Source organism: Saimiri boliviensis, chromosome 2 (genome assembly GCF_048565385.1).
Source record: "Saimiri boliviensis isolate mSaiBol1 chromosome 2, mSaiBol1.pri, whole genome shotgun sequence".
NCBI classification, from domain to species: domain Eukaryota; kingdom Metazoa; phylum Chordata; class Mammalia; order Primates; family Cebidae; genus Saimiri; species Saimiri boliviensis.
Genome location: NC_133450.1, coordinates 125,116,923 through 125,143,470, shown reverse-complemented (window position 1 = coordinate 125,143,470; position 26,548 = coordinate 125,116,923). Strand labels below are relative to the sequence as shown.

The following is a 26,548-nucleotide window of genomic DNA, read 5'->3' as shown; positions in this document are numbered from 1 at the left end:
AATTCCATTTAAAAAAATTCAACTAAGTTGGGAGCCATTACTTACACATTTATTTCTCTTTAAAGGGTGATTTTACAAACACATATGAGTTCCTGGTTTCTGTTAGAGAATAGACTTGATATAAACTCTTTTGGATTACATGCCATACAATGCAGAAGCGGTTGGGATATTGTTTCATGTAAAATACAGATATGGAGGGAAAAGGGAGGTGTTGACTATTTTGCCAGTTCCTCCTCATACTTCATGATCTCCAGGTCCAGTAAAGACTGTCTAGATCATAAATTGGCAAACAACAACCAGTGCATCATCTCTAGTCCACTGCCTGCTTTTGTCAATAATGTTTTTATTGGAACACAACCACCCTTGCTGAAGAATTGTCTATGGTTGCTTCTGTGCTCCAACAGCAGAGTTGAGTATGTGTAGCAGCAAGATTCTGGCCTGCAAAGCCAAAAATATGTACTATCTGGTCTTTTCTTAGCCTATTTTTATGTTGCTATAAAGGAATACCTGAGGCTGGGTAATACATAAGTTTTATTTGGCTCATGATTCTGCTGGCTGGAAGACTGGACATCTGGTGAAAGCCTCAGTCTTCTTCCAATCATGGCGGAAGGTGAACCAGAGCCATGTGTGCAGAGATCACATGGTCAAAGGGAAGCAAGAGAGACAAGAGAGTGAGGAGCTGTTATTAGCATCTAACTCTCTTAGAAACTGATAGAGCACACGCATTCCCATCACCACATTAATCTGTTCAGGAAGAATCTGCCCTCATGACCTAAGGACCTCATTAGGTCCCTTCTTCAACATTGAGGTTCAGATTTCAACATCAGATTGGTGGGATCAAATATCCAAATCATAGCAGGTCCTTAACAAAAAAGAAAAATATTTATCCCTGGTCGAGTTCATCATTGGCCAATACAAGTGGAATGCAAACCACATTTGTAATTGCCTAGTAGATACATTAATAAAAGGAAAAAGAAACGAGTAAGATTAATTTTAATAATATATTTTATTCTACAGAAAATCAGTTTTAAAGAAAAGGCATTCCCAGGATACTACAATGGCCACAAAATAATAATCCACTTTACCCTTTTATTCATTTTACAGACAAGAAATGCAGAAAAAGAATTTAAAGACAACTAACCCAACAACAAATAAAATAGGCATTTTTCCCTTAAAATGTGAAGCTACAAAGATTTCTGCCATGTAGAGATGATTTTAGGATGGCTGTTTACTCTCTACTTTGGTGCTAAATTCCTTCCACTGAAATTTAAACAGGTTCTATCTTGTTGAATCCTTAGATGAATCTAAGAAAAGCAGTTCCCCATCACTAATATGATATTGTATTCCTTTAAATCCTTTATGACTCTGGCCTTCCTTTCCTATCCCAGAGATATTCTTTGTCTAGCAGCACAAATTCAATTCCTCTAGCATTTCGAATTGGAATTATTTTCAAAATGTTTTATTGTATTTGTTTTTCTCCTTTAAACCTTTCTCCAGATGTATATGCACTTGTTTCAAATGCAACAAGAAAAAATAAATACAACATTCTAATGAAGTCCAAATATTGCCAAACACAAAAAGCTCACCTGCTAGTCTTCTGTTTAAACAGTTCATTCTGTTGTTGGAGAATATTTCACCTGTGTCTTACTAAAATCCACACATAAAAACAATTCTGAAATACAAAGTAACTTTAACAGTTTTTCATTTCATAGGCATACTGTCCCTCATTTTCCTCACATATAAAATGAGTATGATTCAAATTTGGTTTCTTAAAATTATTTTTTTCTTAGGAAAACTCATGAAGCATTTTACCATATTAATAACAAGGAACATAGGGAATTTATAAGCATGCATAAAATTTCATGCTTTTCAAACTCATAAATTAAAGAAGACTAAGATAAAGCAACCTCACCAGGTACAGTGGCTCACACCTCTCATCACAGAGACTCAGAGGCTAACGCAGGAAGAGCACCTGAGGCAAGGAGTTTGAGACTAGCCTGGGCAACAAAATGTGATCTTGCCTTTAAAAGACAAACTTCTTAAATTCAGCCAGGCATGGTGTTGAATGCCCATAGTCCCAGCTACTTGGAAGGCTAAGGCGAGATAATTGCTTGAACCCAGGAGTTCAAAGCTGTAGTGGGCTATGATCGTGCCACTGCACTCCAGTCTGGATGACAGAGCAAGACCCTTTCTCTAAAAATAAATAAATAAATAAATAAATAAATAAATAAATAAATAAATAAGTAAATAAGTAAAACAATCTTCACTTGATCTTAGCCAAAAGGCCGAGAAGCGATAATAAATAAGTAAAACAATCTTAACAGCTTAACTCTAACAGGATAAAATGCTAAGAGAAATAGTATATAATAGACAATAAAGATACACAGTACGTAATTTAAAAAGGTATAGCTTAGGTGAAGCACAAATAAATATCAATCTCATTAGCACTACATTCAATAATAATAGAAGTATAGTATGTAGGACAAAGAAAGTGATAATCCTGTCCAATTTAGATTATCTCCAAATGTAAAGAATAAAAGTTTAAAATTGTAGTCATCTAAGGTAAGGAGCAAAAACAAAAAAATGAAGTTGAAAGCAGCCTGTAAGTAGGAAAACAAGACCCTGGCATTTTATTGCTTCTTGAAGACAAGAAAGAAACAAAATTAAATGAAGAAATTTTCAGGCCACTATCCATGATGAGCATCAATGGGAAAATCCTCAATAAAATATTGGCAAACTGAATCCAGCAACACATCAAAAAGCTTATCCACCACGATCAAGTTGGCTTCATCCCTGGGATGCAAGGCTGGTTCAACATATGCAAATCAATAAACATAATCTATCACATAAACAGAACCAATGACAAAACCACATGATTATCTCAATAGATGCAGAAAAGGCCTTCGAAAACATTCAATACCCCTTCATGCTAAAAATGCTCAATAAACAAGGTATTGATGGAAGCTATCTCAAAATAATAAGAGCCATTTATGACAAACTCACAGCCAATATCATACTGAATGGGCAAAAACTAGAAGCATTCTCCTTTAAAACTGGCACAAGACAAGGATGCCCTCTCTCACCACTCCTATTCAACATAGTATTGGAAGCTCTGGTCAGGGCATTCAGGTAAGAAAAAGAAATAAAGCATATTTAAATAGGAAGAGAGGAAGTCAGATTGTCTCTGTTTGCAGATGACATGATTGTATACTTAGAAAGCCCCATCATCTCAGCCCCAAATCTCCTTAAGCTGATAAGCAACTTCAGCTAAGTCTCAGGATACAAAATCAATGTGCAAAAATCACAAGCGTTCCTATACACCAATAATAGACAGTCAAATCATCAGTGAATTCCCATTCACAATTGCTAAAAGAGAATAAAATACCTAGAAATACAACTTACAAGGAATATGATGGATCTCTTCAAGAACTACAAAGCACTGCTCAATGAAATAAGAGAGGACACAAATGGAAAAACATTCCATGCTCACAGATTGGAAGAATCAGTATTGTGAAAATGGCCATACTGCCCAAAGTAAATTACAGATTCAATGCTATTCCCATTAGGCTACCATCAAGTTTCTTCACAGAATTAGAAAAACTAGTTTACATTACATATGGAACCAAAAAAGAGCCTGTATAACCAAGACAATTCTAAGGAAAAAGACTAAAGCTGGAGTTATCACACTACCTGACTTCAGACTATACTACAAGGCTTCAGTAATCAAAAGAACACGGTACTTGTACCAAAACAGATATATGGACCAATAAAACAGAACAGAGGCCTCAGAAATAACACAACACATCAACAACTATCTGATCTTTGACAAACGTGGCAAAAACAAGTAATGGGGAAAGGATTTCCTGTTTAATAAATGGTGTTGGGAAAACTGGCTAGCCATATGCAGAAAATTGAACCTGGACCCCTTCCTTATACCTTATACAAAAATTATCTCAAGATGGGTTTAAAACAAATGTAAGACACAAAACTATAAAAATCCTGGCAAGAAACCTGGGCATTACCTTTTAGGACACAGGTATGGGCAAAGACTTCATGACTAAAACACCAAAAGCAATGGCAACAAAAGCCAAAATTAATAAATGGGACCTAATTAAGCTAAAGAACTTCTTCATAGCAAAAGAAACTATCATCAGAGTGAACAGGCAACCTATAGAATGAGAGAACACTTTTACAATCTATCCATCTAACAAAGTGCTAATATCCAGAATCTACAAAGAACTTGAACAAATTTACAAGATAAAAATAACTCCAGCCGGGCGCGGTGGCTCAAGCCTGTAATCCCAGCACTTTGGGAGGCTGAGGCGGGTGGATCACGAGGTCGAGAGATCGAGACCATCCTGGTCAACATGGTGAAACCCCATCTCTACTAAAGATACAAAAAATTAGCTGGGCATGGTGGCACGTGCCTGTAATCCCAGTTACTCAGGAGGCTGAGGCAGGAGAATTGCCTGAGCCCAGGAGGCGGAGGTTGCGGTGAGCCGAGATCGCGCCATTGCACTCCAGCCTGGGTAACAAGAGCGAAACTCCGTCTCAAAAAAAAAAAAAAAAAAAAAAATAACTCCATCAAGAAGTAGACAAAGGATATGAATAGACACTTTTCAAAAGACATTTATGTGGCCAAAAAGCATATGAAAGAAAGCTCATCATCATTGGTCATTTGAGATACCAATGAGATACCACAATGAGATACCATCTCATGCCAGTTAGAATGGTGATAATTAAAATGTCAGGAGACAACAGATGCTGGAGAGGATATGGAGAAATAGAAATGCTTTTACACTGTTGGTGGGAGTGTAAATTAGTTCAACCATTGTGGAAGACAGTGTGGTGATTCATCGAGGATCTAGAACTAGAAATACCATTTGACCCAACAATCCTATTACTAGATATATTCTCAATGAATTTTAATCAATTTACTATAAAAACACATGCACACGCATGTTTATTGCAGCACTGTTCACAATAGTAAAGACTTGGAACCAACCAAAATGCCCATCAGTGATAGACCAGATGAAGAAAATGTGGCACATATACACCATGGAATACCATGCAGCCATAAAAAAGGATGAGTTCATGTCCTTTGTAGGGACATGAATGCAACTGGAAACCATCCTTCTTACCAAACTAACACAGAGCATATACTGCATGTTGTCACTCATCAGTGGGAGTTGAACAGTGAGAACACATGGACACAGGGAGAGAAACATCACACACCGGACCTGTCATGCAGTGGGAGATAGGGGAGGGATAGCATTAAGAGAAATATCTAATGTAGATGCCTGCAGCATACTACCATGGTACGTGGATACCTATGTAAAAAACCTGTTTGTTCTGTACATGTATCTCAGAACTTAAAGTATAATAATAATTTTTTTTAAAAAAATGAAATCTCTATATATTATTGTCACTATATGAAAAGTAGCTCTGAAACTCTTCAAGAGACAGAAATAAATAGCCATCAGTTTACTTTCTGGGAATTAAACTAATAAAAAAGACACTTGAATGAAATTTGCTCCTGCAAACACTAAACAACTGAAATATGTAAGTCTAGAGACATTCCCCAGTTCTCATCTACTATTCTAGCATATAATTTCCACTAAAAGATGCAAGCTATCTTATGAAGAGTGAGGAACAAAGACAGTTCAAGATGGGGATGCTTGACAGCTGGCTTGGCTAGCTCACTGAGTTTTATTCACTGAAGCCTTGTGATACCTGAGACTGTCAGCGTGATTCAATTTCCGGACTTATGTTCAGTTGTGAATGTTGAAGATTCATTGCATGTATATAACTGTCCTTGTGGCCTTGAAATGTCTTTGAATGATCTTTTCAAGATAAGAATAGGAAAAATAGGTTTTGAAAACCTAAAGACAATGGACTGAATGAGAAAAGGAAAAAAGCTATCACCTTAATCACTGGCTTCAATATCTGAAGAAGGAAAGTATAAATAAAAGCAGGTGTTCTAAATGAAGTCTTAGAGAAATCCAAAATTTAGAAATTTTTCAATGCATTATTAGCCTTGACTAAGGTACTCTGATGGGCTGAAAGCACTGGCTACATTCAACTCTTAGAACTCAATGAATCAATATTCTCTGGGCTCTGACTCCATGCCCATCAAGAAACCCTGTGTTACGATTTCCCCTGTCCCCAGCTTTGCTGCAGTAAGAATGTACCAAGCAATGCCAGAATTCCAATTAAAGGATTGTCATTCTAGTTTATATATTCATTTTTTAAGTATTTAGTGTGACTCAGTTCTCAAAAGGTTGACAAATTCCAGACTCATTTGTAAAATCTAAATCAGGCCTCTAAATCTAAAAAGCTAAAGATGACGTGCTGGAACTCTGGCCCCAAACTCTGCTGCTTTGAGGCATGGCTTTAATGGTCCATTAACCTTTCTTGAAGATGATATATTCTTTTGCCTAACTATATACATCCACATGAGATAAAATAAGGTCTTATTCGAAGTCCTTATTAGTAGTATTTTACTAGTCTTCATGATACTATTAAAATAACAGAACAAGTTAACAATATGTAATTAAAAATCAGCAAAACCTTGATTTAGCAATCCCACTTCCAAAAACATATCCTTTGAATAATCTACATGAAAAAAGCTTTAGGCTTATAGATGTGTTACTCATAAAAGTGAAACATAAAAAAAATCAATCTATAAATCAAACAATAGAGAAATAATTTATACCAACAATGGTAAAAACACCACATAGAGCATAATGCAGCCATTAAAAATAAAAGTTACATATTAATACTATGAAAATATGATTACATGAAAAAATACATTTGATATGTACATATAAATGGCATAGTTACAACAGTATGTTGAGGGGGTAATTTGAAGATGAAAAGATGGAAAATAATCCTTTAAAGAAATCAGATTAAATTATCATATTTAGAAGTAAAAAACAATAAAGCTAATCAAAATTTATGCTAAGCTGGTTGACTTGGTTTATGAGAATAAATGTAAATAAAGAAATGCAAATTCCATCATTGTGTATTCACCGAGGCTTAGAATCCTAGAGTTAGTGATCTCGAGTGATACTGAATATATCAAAAGAATTATCTATACTATGATCTAGTTATTCTGATACCTTTTTATTTTCAATCAGTACTTTTAAGAGGTCAGATACTCTGAACTCAAAAACAATAGATGCAAACTACAGAATATAAATGTTTTCCCTTCCCTATGGAAAACCACCTAGGATTTGAGATTTAATATAAAATTGACTTAATTTTGATAAGCCAGTACCAATTTTGTCAAAAATTATGCCATAATAAGTATAATAGTCACTCAAAACGTTATACTGATTCACCCAAGATTATTTGGTAGATGTACCTGTCTCTTATTTCTCGTTTTTGTGCTGATACTTAAGTGCCGTGTATTTTTGAATACATTTAACTTCTTATTTGGTTGATAATGTTCTTTGTGAACAGGAGTTTGATTTGAACTTACCTTATGTGAAGACTCCACCTGCAGACCAGGGCAAGGTATTGGACCAAGCTGGTAGGGGCTGGAGGATCTCTGCTCTAAACTTTTGTGCTTAAGTGTCTCTGAGGCAACGGGAAGTACAGACTCAGCCTTCACAAGCTGTGAATCGTCACAACAATTAAGAATAATTTGTGCTCTTTCTCCTGTCTCATGCCTTTCCAATGTGCCTGGAAAACAAGATTAGAAGTAAAAATTTCAGCAAAATATTTACCCCAACAGAATAAAACAGAAAAAAACACTCGTTAACAGATAAGTCACAATTCTTTAAGTTATTGTGCCTTAGTATCTTGCAACCAAAACATAGCCTAGGAGTTTTTTCTAAATTATTCAAAACACTTGCTCATAAAGTCGGAACTTATGGATTTGGAAAGCTCATCTTCCTCTTTGTGCTTCTTCATCCACTGAAATCAACAAGAGATTCAATCATCTTTAACAGTAAAATCTCTTATTATACAGAATGCAAGTGATCAATAACACACAACTATGGAATATTTTAGTGCTGTCCTCTAGTGTTCCAACTCACAAGCAACAGAGAACCCGTGGTGTTTTGCTTGGGTTTCCAGGCTTGAAATTGGTAACATATAATTTAAATGAATGGAGCAAGTAAGAACATGGATGTTTTGTGTACTGCCTTTCTCACTCAAGTGTCCCCACAGGCTTTTGTTGTTTTATTGTTGGTATTGTTGAGATTATATCCTTTGACTTTTATTTCTTATGTTATTAGAAGAGTTAAAAAAATCCTTCACCTCTGTGATTCTTCCAGTTTCAGAATTTAGGAGTGCTGTCAAGTTCAACTTAACGTTTAAAAAGAAAGCATAAAATAGATCAAAAGTATCAGAAACCAATTCACAAATATTTCAATGTTTTTATAAAATACAGTGCCATACACTCAGTGAAATCTCAATAATATGAATTAATCATGTTCTCTGTCTCTTATGAGTTCATCTGCATTATTCATACTACATTAAATATATAAGTTGACTCCTACTGAATTAAGACACCAAGGAATACTAATTTGATAAAAAAATACCTAAAGATTTCATTTCATATTCTTTTCTACCAATGAGAAAGAAGAAGATCTACTATTTATATTGTTAAGAAAATACCAACTTAATTACAAGAAAACAGAAATACTAATTATAGGACACTGTGTCTTCAGATAGGAAGATTGATAGATCTATGTTTGAAGATTATGACTATTCTATTCTTTCTCATTTGTCTCCCACTCTTCTATAGCCTTCTTTTATTACAACTCAACTACCATTAGTTGGCACTGTGGATTCTGAACAGTTACTGTGCTCAAATAACAGGCAGAACTTCAATCTTGAGTCCCTTAACAATGTTAAGTAAGCATCCCTAACACATAAACTTATAAACATGTTGTTCTTCTAAACTTTTCTCTTCCATCAAAATTGATATATTTGGCTGGGCATGGTGGCTCATGCCTATAATCCTAGCACTTTCGGAGGCCAAGGTAGGCAGACTGCCTGAGTTCAGGAGTCTGAAACTAGTCTGGGCAACATGGTAAAACCCTGTCTCTACAAAAAATACAAAAATTAGCCAGGCGTGGTGGTGAGCAACTTTAGTTCCAGCTACTAGGCAGGACTGAAGCAGAAGGATCTCTTGAGCCCAGGAGGTGGAGGCTACAGTGAGCCAGGATCCCACCACTGCACTCCAGCCTGGGTGACAGAATGAGACCCTGTGTCAAAAAAGAATAAACACAAAGTATTTTCACAATAGTATGCAACAGCTAAATATTCTGGAACTTTAATTTTTATAAATTAGGAAAAAAAGATATATTTTCTGAAGGATACACCTAAGGGAGAAAATAAGGATTTATAGATCAACAAGTGAAGCTGAAAGCAACATCAAGAAAACCCTTCCTCTCAAGTCTGACAATAAGAAAAATTTTGCAAACCAAAGATAAGAGTTATTACTGCTTCCTGAAAACTACTGCATTCCAGAACTTAGAACCATGTTAACGTGATAAAATTTGCTGTCTTTCTAAGAAGTCTCTCTCTGAATATGGTATCATCCTAGACATTTTCTTCTCACGGTTTACTGTGGTTCCTCAAACTATGATGTGTTTTAAATATTTTGAGAATTATTGAGAAAGAACTTACTACACTTTAATACATTTTTATGTGCCTTATGCAAAATCTATACATTTTTATGTCCATGTTTTATTGTATACCTAATGTCTTACCCAAACCCAACTATTTCTTGTATAATTTTAGTGATGAAAAAAATAGTTTATCTACAAATTTAGGTAGTTGTAATCCATTTTCATTCTTGCACAGATAATTAATCTGCCTGAGCATCTACCGTGCTACCATGTACCATCCACCATGCCAGATAATGACAATGTATAGTATGTAAGAACGACTCAGTCTAGGTCCCCTAGAGCTTTGTTTGGTAGTTCAGAGGGAAGAAGCATCTGAAAACCAATAAGCAGCAATATTTAAAGTAACACCTAAGTTATTTCCACCCAAAACTAAAAATGTTAAACATTTGGTTTTGTGTACGAGTTTCTATCATGATTAATTATAAAATATTTGAAAAAATAATATTTTGTTTTGAAGAACTTATTAAGGCATACATATGACATAAGGAGTGGTTAGAGTTTATCAATTTCTGTAAAAGATCTAGATAGATAAGTAAACCACATGTTCAAAACAGTAAGTTAATTATGTAATAAGTTCAGGATGGCAGCTTTTGAAAGACCTTGGTCAAAATTCTAACACTGGATGGGTATTCCCACGTGTGTTAGTTGTCATTTTATGGCCTCTTAGATTCAAATTCATCCTTCACTGCTTGCTTTGTGAAATTGGAAATGGGCTTGATAAATAATTTTCTTTTTATCAACTGGTGAAACGTTAACTTTTGTGGACAGAGGGTGCCGGAAAGACCTAGTAGAAGAAAGGGTTAAAGCCAGATGTGACGGGTCATGCCATCTGTCATCCTAGCACTTTGGGTGGACCACTTGAGTCCAGAAGTTTGAGACCAGCCTGAGCAACATGGAGAAACCCTGTCTTTACAAAAAATAAAAAAATTAGCCAGGCGTGGTGGCATGTGCCTGTAGTCACAGCTACTTGGGAGGTTGAGGTGGGAGGATCACTTGAGCCAGAAAGTTGAGGTTGCAGTGAGCTGTGATCCTACCACTGTACTATAGCCTGGATGACAAGGTAAGACCCTGTCTCAAAAAAAAAAAAAAAAAAAAAAAGAGAACCAGCAGAAGAAGGAGGAGAAGCAGAAGAAAGAGAATGAGAAAAAGTTTTCTCTTCTTGGTTCCGCTGTATTTTTCTTGCAGTAGTGTGAGTGGCTTCCCCAGTACAGGTTCCTGTAGTATAATATGACGGCCAGGTGACCAGCACTTTGCATCCAAACACTTTCTTTGGCATATTCTTGGGGCAATTTTGTAACAGCATTTCCAGCAAGTCATCTCCCTGTGGACAGCTTTCTCTGGCACCCTCGAGGGAATATTTCTGGAAAGTTCCAGCACTACACCATAGCAGCTTCTCTGCCATTCAATACATATAACCATACCCTCTCCAGCAAGGTCAGAAGCTTGGCCCTGGGGGTTAAGGGGAGGTCTTTCTTGGTTTCTTGGTCAAGCTATCTCAAGTTCTGGGGCTAGGAGTCATCTTTCACATCTGCTATTCCTATATTCTTGAGAGTTCTCTTCTTATTAGCTAATCTCTTATATTCAAATTCCTTATAATAGTTAAGAATTATTTATACTAAATTTTCTGTTTAAGTTACTGCATCGTTTTTCTTTCCTGATTAGACTCTGATTAATACACTATAATAAATCTCTTGGGATGCAGAATATTTCCTTAAATATGTCTCCAAAGTTATGAAATTCACACCACTTCAGGGATATATTTAAACTATTAGAGAACATCTATTAGTATAAAAATAACCAAAAAGGGAGGCATGACCACAAGGAAGATTTCCAACAAGAGATGCCTTTGCAACTCTCATATACCGCCTTGGGCAGGATACAGAATAGCTACTGTTTCCAGATATTAAAGAAATAAAAGAAACTGAAGGTTTACAAAATTGCGCAATTCAACTTCCAATTTCAGGAGAACTTTTGCTTTCCAAAGTAAACTCAGTGATAATTATAATTTTATTTCATTATATTACATCAAGAATATGAGTTAATTCACATTTATTATTCATTTGAATCAATCTGAACATGGCAAGGAAAGGTGTAGAGACATAGGTGAGTTAAGTATTACTGAAAGTTACACTGCATCTTCTTCAAAGTAGGTGTACAAAAATATTCCATAAAATATATTACAAGTATAATCTTTATGCTATAAAATGCTTTCAGTATTATTTTGTATTTTTCTATTATTTAATATGAATTTTATATAACATTTTATCTTAAACTATATAATAGTACATTAGAGACCAGAACCAATCATAAGACAGCTTAAAACAATTAACAATTGATAAGCAATGAAGGAGAGATCAGTTTCCAAGTGGCATAGTTTCCGAAAAGTCGGTGAACAGAAATGTAAGAATAAGCCAAGGTAATCTACGGATCCCTAGACCCATATTAACAGGATTTTCACTTGTATATACTGATTCCCCTGTCAGTTCAACATACCCCACAGCATTACTAATCACTTACTCTTACAACCAGAGCTTTTTCTATGATCCCAAGGGCAACCTTCTCCATGTTCTCCCTATCCGTTCCAGCGGACAAGGACATATCATCACAGCATGGTATTTAGGAGCAGACTCTGGCACCAGACTGCCCTGTAGTTAAATCCTTGTCCTACCTTTGATGGCTGTGTGGCCTTCGGCAAGTTACTTTACATCTCTGTGCCTCAGTTTCCTTATCTGTACAATGGGAATAATAATAATACCTCACGGAGTTACTATAAGGATTAAATTGGGTAGATATAGAAGTGCTTAGAGGTTTCAGCACACAGTGAAGGCTGTGCTATATGACAGCCCTCTCTGTCACATGACAGAGGTCCTCACTCAGCCGCTTGTGAGCTGATTAACAAACTTCTCTGGCCCCTAGCCACTAGAATCTGCCTGAAACGTAGGCCTAAGGTCACTGAGCATATGGCCAGCTTGGGCCCCCATGGCTTCCTACCTGAGACTTGAACTCCTCAATCAGCCTTTCCTCTCAGGCTACGTATAATCACACTCAGGGTAGTATTATATATTTACCTTATTTTTAATCTTCTTCAGTACACCAGAATGGGGTCTGGCATAAATTAAAGGCTAGATAATACTCTTAATAGATTACACAACATCAACAACTTACTAGTGATTTTTTTAAAAAACTGGGACTGCACTTGGGATTACATAGAAACTCCCTGTCTGAGAAGTCATATTCTCACCTCTGCTCAGCTTTCTCCCATGTCAGCCTTCCCTTATTCACAAATTAGCTTTTGTTTTTCTTTCATCGAAAACAAATGTTCTCCTCCTGGCTCTAGCACATCCTTCAGGTATTAGCTTAACATCTCACCTCCTCAGAGAAGCCTTTCTAAAATAGATTGCCCTATCTTGTACTGTTTTCTGTCTCAGCTTCTTCACTTTATAGCAGTTATCACTTTTGTCATTGGTGTCCTTTATTTGCTTGCTTCCCCACCAGATACCAATCTCTTTTTAGTACGTATGTATTCCATAAGCTTAGTTCAAAACAGGTCTCTCTAAATATTCACTGAAGAAATAAATAATTTTACCCTTTCCATGAGGCAGTGAAAAGAGGAGGCTATAAATCATCAGAGCATACTAAGGTCTCAGTGTGACAAGATTTAATGCCAGAAATGTGCACTACAAACTTAAGATCCCAGAGCCCAGGAGAGCAACATTGCAAAAAGTGCCATTCACGAGCCTGAGGCCTGCCCCATCTTTCAGCTATGTTGCCAGGTCACTCCTGATAGCACAAGAACTTGTAACTGGGAGACAGCAAGTCAGTTTCTGAGTGTGATGTGTCTTCTTGACCTATGGACCAAGCATTTTTGCTTCATGGACTGCAGAGCAGAAGATGCTAGTCTAAAGGGGGAAAAAATAAGACAATGCACAGAGAGAGGCAGAAATGGAGAAGGAAGAAAGGGGAAGGGAAAAAAGAGAAAAGAGATGTGGAGCGGGGAGAGAAGGCACACGAGAGAGAAAGAGAGAGCACTTAATTTTTTTTTCTAGTTCCTTCCTAAGGAATAGTCACCCCAAAGTATCTGAAATACACCTGAATCCTTATAATAAACACCACTTTCTGATGAAATTGACTTTACTTCTACAGCTTGCCACCTAGTAAGGGCCCTAATAAGAATGGTGCAGAGATGTCTCGATTATGGTAAAGACCAAGTTTAAGGATGCCCAAAAAGACAGCATGTAGAGTTCCAGGAAGAGATCACAGCAGAGACATAAAGGCTTAAGCATTATCAGCAGGTAGGTGAGGATTAAATGCCATCTCCAAGTGAATATTCACTGAAGAGTGAGCTGTTTCTGGAGACAAGCATAAAACCCTTTAAGCAATTTCTGCAGAGGAAAGAAGATTCCAAAACTGTTATAAATCAATATGTTGCTAAAATGCAGCCTTATTATAAACCCATTAGGATTGTCGAGATTTATAGGCATCTACAGTTTTTGTTTTGTTTTTAAATAGAGCAAATAATCACTTTGTGATATACTGGTTACGAGATCTGATCTTGCAATATTAGGCTATCTTAAAGCATGACATGTGGAGTGAAGGATGTGGCCTTCAATTGCAGTAGAAGAGCAAGGCACAGAGTAAAGAGCACAGTTCTATACATCTGCTCCACTGACAGAAAAGATCTAAACATCTACCTAAAGAAGGGGAAGAAGGAGCAGTCACATTTCTACACTTCAATTCCCTTCAAACAGCCAGAAGTTGTTTCTTTGATTTTATTTTCCTTGTAATTTATGCATAATTTTAATATTTGCTGTCTTCTTAAATATTTTTTTTTCGGTGGGGTGTGGTGGCTCACTCCTGTAATCTCAGCACTTTGGGAGACCTAGACCAAGGTGGGCTAATCTCTTGGGCTCAGGAGTTCAAGACCAGCTTGGGCAACATGGCAAAACCTCATCTCTACAAAAAATACAAAAAATAGCTGGGTGTGGTAGCGTGCACCTGTAGTCCCTACTACTCAGAAGGCTGAGGTGGGAGGATGGCTTGAGCCTGGGATGTTAAGACTGCAGTGAGACATGACCATGCCACTGGACTCCAGCCTGGGTGACAGAATGAGATTTTGACAAAGGAAAAAAAGAGAAAAGAAATAGAAATTTTTTTTCAACTTCCACTGATATTTGCTTTCCAAAATCAACAAAAGTATTCTAGCCTAATATCAATGTATGAATAGCTTTAAATTACATACTTCCTCCTACAAATTAAGTCCAGTAAGTCTATGAAAAAAACAACAGCTATTATCCTCAAAGGGAGAGAAATAATTTAAAAAGAAATCGTAGTCCTTTGATGAATCCATCTGCAAACGATCAAGAGAAAATTAAGGCTAAACAACAACACCCAGATGGATTAACACTTTATCATGTTGTAGAGAAACATTTTCTTTATGTTAAAATTATACATAATTACATTTGAGACTAATTGACTCATGGTGTCTTTCCAAAGAAGAACATTGTAGAAACAGCATTTCTATGGAGATATAAAATTCTCCCAGACCATCCAAAGCACATGCAATGTAAACCAACAAATCTCAAGTTTGTTTCACAAAAAAAGGGAAGCATTTTAAATTAAATATTCTGCTTATTATTGGATTGTGGAAAAAGCATATATATTTTATTGTGAAAAAAGCATACATATTCATCACTAATCACATAATAAGAATTATTTAGCAAATAATTGTATTTAAATGAACAAAACTTAATAGTAAAAGCATGTGAGTGGATAGATTATAGAATTAAGTCTTTTCCATATTAGGTAGGCATTTCCTAACTGAATCCATTATGATATTAGGCAAGTGATTAAAAGCGCTTTTTCAAAGTGTGCTTTTGAAACACTCTCTCTGAAATAGAAGAAGTTTTAAAAAATAATCTCACTACCAAATTTGATAATCAAATTCATAAAACTTAGGTTGTAACAAAACAACTGACTTACTGTTACAATCAAATTCCACAAATCAAGTAATTTGACCATTGGGTTTATTGTACAATTTATCATTTATCTTCAGTTACTCATGAAGTTCGTTGCCTTGCTCAGAAACCTGTATGGAGGTCGATGCCCATTCCTAACAAAACCATTTCAAAGTTACTGCATCTTACTCCAGGAAATGTACAACTGATGGGGGTTCTGACCACAGACAGGGGCCTTGGAGGTATCAAATTTAGCTACCTAGAAAATAATGGAAAGGTGGGGAAAGGGAACAAGTCTAAAAATATTAAATTAGTCATAAATGCACTTGCCTTCATTCCTAAATATAGTTGATACAATAAATTCAGCCATAAAATAGAATGTCAAAGACTCGGCTCGTTTTATACTATATAGAGGCCCTAATATGATAAGAAAATTAGATTGGCTTCACATCAACCTTCTATACCTTAAGGGTATATAGGATACATTTTTAAAAAGTCTCTAACCACAACCATCTTAACCCCAGCTCTGCCATAGCCTCCAGCACATTCACAGCAGTGCTGGGATTTATCAGCTGGGCCACATTCAACCCTCACATCTAATTCTGACCACTGACCTCCAGAAAAACAGAATAAAGAGGTGTGGTGGGGGACAATTGAAAGAAAAAAAGGATTGAAACACATGGAGGTTTAAAGTTGCTGAGATGCATAAAGATAGCAAAGAATGCATTAATTTTCAACACATTTTAAACTAGGGTTTTCTTGATAAGGTATCTGCTTATTAAAAATTCCGTCTTCTTAAACATGTGCTAGCAGCATAAAATCTACCATGACATTGGGAGTCCAAGGCAGGCAGATCATGAGGTCAGGAGATCAAGACCATCCTTGCCAACATGGTAAAAGCCTGTCTCTACTAAAATGCAAAAAGCCAGGTGTGATGGCACATGCCTGTATTCTCAGCTATTCTACTCGGGAGGCTGAGGCAGGAGAATTTCTTGAACCTGGGAGGCAGAGGTTGCAGTGAGCTGAGATTGCACTACTGCACGCCAGCCTGGCGACAGAGTGAGACTCCCATCTTAAAAAAAACAAAAATCGACTATAGCTAAATTTTAATTTTTAATTTCACTCTAAGACTAAATACAACTTACAACCAATTTAAGAGGTAGATATTCACAGCCAAGTGTTTCTTATGTATAATGTGAATAATTAATTGTATGATTACCTATTATATACAAAACTATAAAGTTATACTTTTTCTAAGTATTTTGAAATTTCATTCATATTGCATTGTTTAAATTTATTATACCAGATATATTATTTCTTAGTTTTAAACTATTTCAGAAGTGGATTTTTTCCATCATGCTCTTAATTGTAGGGTAAGTTACTTATTGGATATAATATGCTTGAAGAGATTTGAGTCTGTCACTTACACACTTCTGGTGTCAATTAATTTAATCAGATCAATATCTTGCTGAGTTGATCTGGAATTTTTTCCTGGAAAGAGGAAGACTATTGGGAAAGGATAAAATCAGGTATAGTCTCCTGAATAAAGTACTTGGTGAGGGATGAAGTCCTGTGAGAGTTGTTTTGGTTATATTTTTGGAGAGGACGGTTATAGTAGAGATGGCAGTACAAAAACATTATCATTGGAATGAGTTTTCCCTTGGAACATGGCAGTGGTTTGCCTTAGACAAGTAATGGGTGACTGACCCTCCAGCAGGCATGCCAGGATTTGTTTTGAAAGCACCGAGGGTCAGGATACCATCGCTCTAGTCTTGGCTCCCCCATGCTACTTGTAAAATTCAATACCATATGACCACACTCAGTGACCTCAGAAGGCCCTATTACCTCTTCACACTTCTTTTCCATAGACTCATTCATCAGTGAGGACTTTCAGAGAGGGAGGACTGTCCTCCCTGGCCACCAATGTAATAGGAAGACTTCTACTAGTAATCTCCAATGACAGTCATCCTTATATGATTCCTTTCCCTTTGAATACGATATGATAGCCCTCTAGTGATTATTAAAGGGCAAAAGAGCTTTGTACATATAATTAAGGTTTATACTCGGTTGTCCTTATAATAAGGAGACTAATTCAAATAGGCCAGTCCTGATTAGATGAGCACTTTGAATGTGGAAAGTGCTCTCTAGATGCTCAAACAAGAGGAAGTCAAGGAGATGTAAAGCGTTGAAAGCATTTGATGCGCCGTTGCTAGCTTGGAAGTGGGAGGAGGCCAAGAAAAAGATCAGGGAGTGGCCTTTAGGAGCTTATAGCAAAACCTGACCACAGCCAGCAAGGACCTCAGACCTACAAGTGAAAAGAACTAAATTCTGCCAAGGACCTGAATTAGTTTGAAAGTGAATTCTTCCCCAGAGCCTCTAGATGAGAGCCCAGTGGCTAATGTATTTATTTTGCCTCATGACATCCTAAGTAGAGAACCTGATTGAGTTGCCTGGACTTCTAATTTACAGAACTGTGAGACAATAAATAAGTATTGTTTTAAGCTGCTAAGTTTGTGTTAATTTATTATGCATAACAGGAAATTAATATAACTGGGACTTGTGGCAATACTTTTACTCAGAACAACAGATTTAGACCTCAGATATTTTAGTCATCCTTTACTTATATGTGAAATTCTTGCTTCTTATATATAATATATAACTAAATGCATAAAGGCTAAGTGTGATGGCTAGACATTTCATATCTTTTTTATAACTTCTCCTTTCTTACACTCTAAGTATTATAAGCCATTCAGATATTCAGTAAATAACTGGTGATTCCACAATCATATAACACATCAAAACATTCCTTTTAAAGGACCCTATTTCCAAAGGAAGCTGATATGGTTTGGCTACATCTTCATCCAAATCTTGAATTTTAGTTCTCATAATTCTCAAGTGTCCTGGGAGGGACCTAGTGGGAGATAACTGAATCATGGGGTCTAGTCTTTCCTGTGCTATTCTCATGATGATGAATAAGTCTAGTGGTTCTGTAAAGGCAAGTTTCCCTGCACATGCTCTCTTTTGCCTGCTGCCATGGAAGACATGACTTTGCTCCTCATTTGCCTTCTGTCATGATTGTGAGGCCTCCCCCACCATGTAGAACTGTGAGTCAATTAAACCTCTTTTCTTTATGAATTACCCAGCCTCAGCTATGTCTTTATCAACAGTGTGAGAACAGACTAATACAGAAGAGATAAAATATTGTTTTCTCATCCTTCTCTTCTTTGTTATCATCAACAGCAGCAAAATTGCCACTAATTGAGTATTTTTAAGTGCTGTTTAATTCTGGAAACAATCCAGTTAAGTGCAAAGCAATGGAGATTCAGGAAGAATAACCAACAGGGTATTAGTGTCTCCTGTGATTGGGAGGGTGATTAGGGAAGATATTTTAACTAAAAAGACAGGAAAGGCCATAATGCTATGTGGTAGAGTTACATTTCCACCAGAGACCATGGGGACTGGCAGGTTTAGGGATAGATTTTAAATAGGGAATGGCTGGTTGGCAACACAGAGAAGAGCATTCAAGAAGACCTTCACTGGCAAGGCAATCAGGAAATTTTTCAATAGTTCATGTGAAAAACCAGGAAGATCCCAATCCATTTGCTGTTAAAACATATTATTTTAAAATGTTTTTACCACCTCTGAAAAGTATAATTCTATGTTTTACTGGAGGCTTAAAAAATAAATGTAGCAATAGTTTATCTTTTAAATAATCCAACTTCATTACTAGACATTATTGATAGTGTTGGGGTTAAGAAGCAGGTACTGATTAGGACTTCCATGGAATGGCTACACAGTTTCCCTATATAGCCAGTGGTCTTTGGTTGGCTCTTAATTCTACAGAACCATTTCCTTTTTCTTCTTCTTTGCTCAGAGCATTCTACCCCATCCCTTCTCACTATCATCCTTATTTCTGTAGTTTATAATCTCTGCTGCCACTTCCTCTAGGTGTTTTCAATACAGGTGCACATACTTTATCTCTACTATAGAGGTAGACTTACAGAACAGAGGTTTTTTGGCATCTGCCTTTGTCCTCCCCAATTCTTAATTAAAGAACAACTTGCTCTTCTGGGCAGGTGTGGTGGCTCACGCCTGTAATCCCAGCACTTTGGGAGGCCAAGGCGAGAGGATCATGAGGTCAGGAGTTCAAGATGGCCAACATAGTGAAACCCCGTCTCTACTAAAAATACAAAAAAAAAAAAAAAAAAAAAGAACAACTTGCTCTTCCTCCCTCTTGTGGCCCTGTCTGGTAAAGACCCCAGTATGTGTGGCTGCTCATCCTATGCCACAAGGTTCTAGCCCCCACCTTTCAGAATGCATAGATCATGGTCAAAAGCACCTGTGTTGACTCTTGGGTATATGCCCCAAATAACTGAAAACAGGGATGTGAATAGATATTTGTACACACATGTTCATAGCAGCATTATCCATCAGATAATGAATAGATAAATAAAATGTGGTATATGCCTGAAAATGGAACATCATTCAGTCTTTAAAAAGGATGAAATTCTGACACATGCTACAAAAAGTACGAACCTTGAAGACATCATGCTAAGTGAAATAAACCAGTCACCAAAGAACAAATATTGCATGATTCCGTTTATATGATACACCCAACCCAGAGTAGGTAGATTCATAGAAACAGTAAGTAGAATAGTAGTTTCCAGGGGATTGCGGAATGGACAAATGGGGCACTACTGTTCAGTGGGTATGGAGTTTCATTTAGAGAAGTTGAAAAAGTTCCGGAGATGGATGGTAGTGATGGTTGCACAACACAATGTGAGTGTACTTAATGCCACTAAACTGTACCTTTGAAAAAGCTTAAAATGGTAAATAAATTCTATGTTACATAAAGATCCCTCATCTTTGTTTATATTTTACCATAATCATAATAATAAAAATGCATCTGTGTTAATAAGAGAGCCCAAGGAAAATTACAGAATTACAACTGAGAATAAACCCAAATAATAATATACAGAAAGCCTGCAGAAGTGGGGCAGTCTAAGAAAGAGGGGCCACTGGCCATCAGGGGAAGGTAATGTTATGTGAGGCTGAAGATGGAGAGAGAGAGAAGAAGGACATTGTTGGCAGAGTGATGGCAGACAAGTCAAGTACCTGTGACTCAGAGCATGGCAACTTAGCTTGGCTGTGAGGTACAGGAAAAAGAGTTCCAATGGAAAAAGTGTGGCAGAAGCAGATTAAACTGTGTTAAATGAATGGGAGGCAAAGATACAGAGTATAGATGGTATTTTGTAGGAAACCACCAATTACTTTGGGAATAATCTCAGAAAAATAATAAAAGCCCACAATTCCTTATGCAAAACATTTAAAACCATAAGAATTTAGAATTTATGAACTTTCAGATTTTTGAGAGATAAAATAATACACATGTGCATATTATATAATAACTGAAGTAGGGTCTAACAGAGGAGACAGTCATCAAACATGTTACATATCTGCAGAAAAAAAGAAAGAATGAAAGAATACTTAGTGAAATGAATTACCTTCAGCAATTTAAAGTTTGGTTTTGTTGCTTTACTATAAACTATTAAAAACATTTATTTTCAGAGATTTTTAGATTTACAAATTTTGGCTAAGAAAATGTGGGCCTACACTCCACATAACTGGTAGCAAGGTGGCCAGAGGTAACCAGAAATATTCTCTGAGATAAGGTGGGTTAATAGAACGTCCAGTGTCCTACAATATAGGATATTAGTTCATGCATTTAGCTTCCATTTATATCTATATGAGTGTGCTTAGTCATGCAATTCCAGCCCCAAGTTTGGCTGATTCTTTTGTCTATGCCATCTACGATTAGATCATAATGTACTAACAATTCTGTTAAATTCAGTATTTAAAAGAAGCACAAGTTTCTTTATATAATCATTGATGAGAGAGAACTTTCCTAACAGATTAAGCTTAAGAAAACTCTCATGGATGTAAGAAATGGAGAGATGTTCTTTTTCTAAATGATAAACATTTAACAAAGAACATTTAACTGTAATTTTCAAACTTGACTTATGGTTGATACTTTTGGAAGTAAGAAAAATGTGGGACCAAAGAAAGTTAACCTGCAGTGCAAATCATGGGTTAAACTTTTTTTTTTTAAATCAAATCTTCTTATTTTAGTTGTCATCTTCCTAGAATCTCAACCCCATAAATTTTCTGAAGTTTTTATTAGCAGAAAGTACAATACATTTACTAAATTTATGAAAACAACTTGCTATCTGCTCAACTGATGAACTGTTAAGATGACATCTTGTGCCCGTCACTGGAGTGTTGGGTACTTAGATGCTCCAAGTGGCTGAAGCAGGTCCTTTGTCTTCTCAGCACATGGGCCTAACTGGAATGGAACCTGTTTCCCTCAAATGTGAAAAAGGACTGGGGAAAGTGGTGAGCCAATCTATGCCTGGGATGTATTGACAAGGCTGAGGGTGGCAGCCAACATTATTTGCAGCACAGAAGATACATTCCCTTCAGTCAAATTCTCTGCTCACTAGTCCCAAGCCAAGGACTTGACCTTTGAATTTGTTTTCATCTAGTTCATCCCTAGAAACACAAAAGACCTTTCCCATCAAATCCTAACAGGTAAGTTAATGGTAGGAGTTGGGCATTATTGATACAGTCAGTTGAATCAAGTGTATCCAGTATCCTTTATCTCTCAGCCAAATCAGAGAACCTACTTTCCCAGAAAATAACAATCATTACAGTCCACTGAGTCTTGCATTTCCAATTGTTTCTGTGGCAGCTGGCTACTGGGAAGTTGCTAGGGAACTGAAAGAAGGCAGCGTGGGGAGGGCAGATGGCTCCTTTGGGTTTATTTCCACTAGACGTTGCAGCTGTGAAACTCACTAACGTTCCCAGTGTCATATAAAATGCTTGCAGAAAGGGCCTAGTTAAGGAGGAGCCAAAGAGCAGCCATCCTGATGTGTTTCTTTTTCTACTACTGTAGGTGAAGCCCCCATAAACATTAAATGCAGATACCAGATACATAACAAACTACTCAGCCAGAACTCAATTCAAAAGTGTAATCAGACCACAGGAATCACTAAAACTGATTACAACCAGTATTTTCTTTACTAAAGGAAAACCCAGGAAGACAGCAACTGCCAAAGGAAACAATAAAGGCAGCAAAGGGTGGGACTTAATTGGTGAAAGTAATTTTAAGAGCAGACAATATTTATTTTTATCATTAGAATTAGAATGTATTGATTTTCCTATTTGTTTCTGAGCATACAAAATGTTCTGAAGACGTCCTGCAAATACCACAATGATATGCCTAATGTATATTAAGATGCCAGGAGAACCAAAAAAGGTGGAGTTGAATAATATCTCAATTAAAATGAACACACACACACACACACACACACACACACACACGTGTGTCACCTGAAAAAAAGTAAATCATGCATAATTTTTAAAAAAGTCATGGATACTTAAAAACTATGTAGAAATATGTTTATGTAAAGTATAATTCTGTAATAAAATGTAGATAATTCTTCCAATGTTTATAACTAGTAAAGATTGACAAAAACTTCAAATTTGGGAGAAAAAAATTACACACACTTATTTTGTTAACAGCCTTTCAATGGGATACCTGAATTTTACAAAGCACATCAGAAACTACCCCAGGCAGATCGTTTTACTACTTCATCCTTGGAATTTCCTTACTTTGAAAAGTTTGTAGACTTATAAGATCAAATTAACAATTGCATAACTTCACCAACGTAGAGATCCATGTTCACCAGATGGAACTAAAGACAATGACTGTGGGGGGACTGCGGGGTGGGAGCATGCACTCACATGTCTGTTTACATGTATGTGCATGTAAAGATGTCTGCTGGGTCTTGTCTCTACATTGAAATGAAAAATAAATATACAATAGGACTTATACGCCTCTCTTTAGTGATGTATTATTAATTGTTTGATTTAATTTGGTTCAAAGCAAGGTCAAACTCTTTCTTATTACTGTATTTTTGCTCTGACTTTTTAAAAAAGTATATGGAAGGCAAATAAAGGCAGCCTGAAAAGTGAAATAGCAGTATACTTCCCAACTGTACTGCTACTATTGAGTAATTCAAAATCTCTTAGACTAACAGGAGTTCTTAACCTTTTTTTATGCCATGAACCCCTTCAGCAATCTGGGATGTCAATGAACCCTTTTTTTCCAATAATGATTTAACATTTGAAAATAAAATAGATATGAATCTATAGGGTATCAATTCTATTTTTAAAAAATCAGCAAGACATTAAAATCACAATATGAAAATAAATGTGAGCATCTCTTTATGTATGTTAATATGTAAAAGAAAGAAAACATTGAAAGTATAATAGATCAACCTTTAACAATTATTTTCTGCAAATGATGAGATTCTATTGCTTTTAAGAAATGTCTTTATACTTACTGTACTTTTTTTTAAATTTGAGGTAACACTGACATAATATGCAGTAACTATACAATTCAGTGGCATTTAGTGCATTGACAATGTTGTGTAACCACCGTCTCTAGTTTCAAAATATTTTCATCTTCCTGAAAGAATACCCCATACCCACTAAGTAATCACTCCCCATATTCCTCACCCTTCCACAACTGCATCTCCTGACAACCACCCATCTGCTTTCTGTTTCTATGCATCTGCATTTTTTTGATATGTCATATAAAAAAGAATCATACAATATGTGCATTTTTGTGTATGTCTGACATCTTTCACTTAGCATGTTTTCGAGGTTCATCCAAGTTGTAGCACAGGTCAGTACTTCATTTGTTTTGAAGGTGACTAACACTTCATTGTCTGTGTATATTATGATTTGTTAGACCAACAGATTAGTCTATGGAGATTCCTCCACTGATGGATATTTGAGTTGTTTCTATACTTTGGTCATTATGAATAATTCTACTGTAAACATTTATGTACCAGTGTCTGTGTGGGTATGCTTTTATTTCCATTAGGTATATATGTAGGAGTGGAATTGCTGGGTCATTTGGTAACTCTGTTTTTAACTTTTTGAGGAAATGTCATATGGTTTTCTACAGTGGTGGCACCATTTTATATTCCCACCAGAAATGTACAAGTGTTCCTGTTTTCCCCATTTTTGCTAATACTCTTTGTTTTCCACTTTTTTAATTGTTAAGTATTCTAGTAAATATGAAGTGGTATTTAATTGTGATTTTGATTTGCATTTCCCTGAAGAATAATGATGTTGATAACCTTTATTGGGTCTCACTCTGTCACCCCAGCTGGAGCACAGTGGCACAATTACAGCTCACTGTAGCCTCAACCTCCCCAGCTCAAGTGATCCTCCCACCTTGGCCTACAGAATAGCTGAGAATACTGCCATGTACCACTGTACCTGGGTAATGCTTTTAATTTTTGTAGAGGCAAGATCTCACTATGATGCTCAATCTTGTCTCAAACTCCTGGACTGAAGTGATCCTCCCACCTCATCCTCCCAAAGTGCTGAAATTATAGGCCTGAGCTACAATGCCCAGCCCTATGTCCTTTGCAAAATTGAGTGACTTGTCTTTTGTTGCTGTGCCATAAGAGTTCCTTATATATTCAGAATATTAGACCATTAACAGACGTATAATTTGAAAATACTTTTCCCGTTCTATAGACTGTCTTTTCACATTCTTGATAATGACCTTTGATACACAAAAGTTTTTAACTTGTGTAAGCATCAATTCATCTATTTTTTTCTTTTGCTGCTTGGGTTTCTTTTTTATTACAGCAAACATTTACAGAGAGAGAGAGAGAGAGAGAGAGAGAGAGAGAGAGAGAGAGAGAGACTGATATTTAAAAAAAAATAAAAGCCAATATTCCACATACAGTAAATTCAAACATCTTTTCTGCAAACATTGTGTGTTCAGTGTCTTCATCTTTACCATGAAGAAACTAGGGCTCTGATCAGTTTAAGGATTTGCCAAAGACTGCACATGTTAACAGTCATAAAATCTTCTGTCTTTGAAGACTGGGCAGTAGTATTAGTTTGACATATGAAAGGTGAATACCTAATCATGTGGCATTATTTGTTCTCATGGAAGCTAAATATTTTTTCATTCAATAAATATTTGTTGAGTTCTTCCTATGTGTCAGGTGCCATTTAAGCTCCTAGAAATAAAACAGGGAACCAGAGAGGCATAATTCTTGCCCTCAAGATGTTTTTAGTTTAGTGAGAAAGACAGATGTTAACCCCAAAAGTGTAAGTATGAGAGGGAAAGTGCATTATGCTATGGGAACAAGTCATAAAACCCTTTCCACAGGACCACTAATCAGTACATTTGGGGACTTGAGTATATTCCATGTACCACTTTCTTATATGTTGCTTTATATTTTTTCAAATGGTTTCAATGGTACAAGTTTTCCCTGATTATACTGAAAGCTCTTTAAGAAGGGAAACCATAAGTGATAATTCTAGTGTCCTTCACAGTAGTATGCATTTCATCAGAACAGGAAATAATTGTTGAGCACAACTAGAATGGAGAGAGGGAATTAAGAAGTCAGGAATAATGAAAGCTTAGTACAAACTAGTACAGTAATTTATGAAGAATTTAAAATAAACAACAGTTGGCCCGACGTGGTGGCTCATGCCTGTAATCCCAGCACTTTAGTAGGCTGAGGCAGGTGGATCACGAGGTCAGGAGATTGAGACTGTCCTGGCAAACATGGTGAAACCCCATCTCTACAAAAACACAAAAGCTAGCCGGGTGTGGTGGTGCATGCCTGTAGTCTGAGCTACAGTACTCAGGAGGCTGAGGCAGGGGAATGGCTTGGTCCTGGGAGATAGAGGTTGCAGTGAGCTGAGATTGCACCACTGCACTCTAGCCTGGCGACTGAGCAAGACTCTTTCTCAAAAATTAAAAAAAATAAATAAATAAACAATAGCTAATATTTATTCAGAGCTAGCTGCAATTCAGAGATGGTGTTTTGAGGAGTTCAAACTTGATTTATG

The 26,548-nt window shown here is 36.4% G+C and overlaps 1 protein-coding gene and 1 pseudogene across 7 annotated transcripts in view; both read right to left on the bottom strand.

Moving 5' to 3' along the window:
• Positions 1-26,548, bottom strand: part of WDR72 (WD repeat domain 72) — a 236,366-nt gene that overhangs the window by 120,111 nt on the left and 89,707 nt on the right. For all 7 annotated transcript variants that reach the window (XM_074394220.1, XM_074394219.1, XM_039462965.2 and 4 more), the window contains one exon: positions 7,484-7,686. In XM_074394220.1, coding sequence (XP_074250321.1) covers positions 7,484-7,686 — 203 coding nt within the window. The remainder of the gene's footprint in view (positions 1-7,483; positions 7,687-26,548) is intronic.
• On the bottom strand, positions 2,139-2,297 carry LOC141583813 (U2 spliceosomal RNA; annotated as a pseudogene).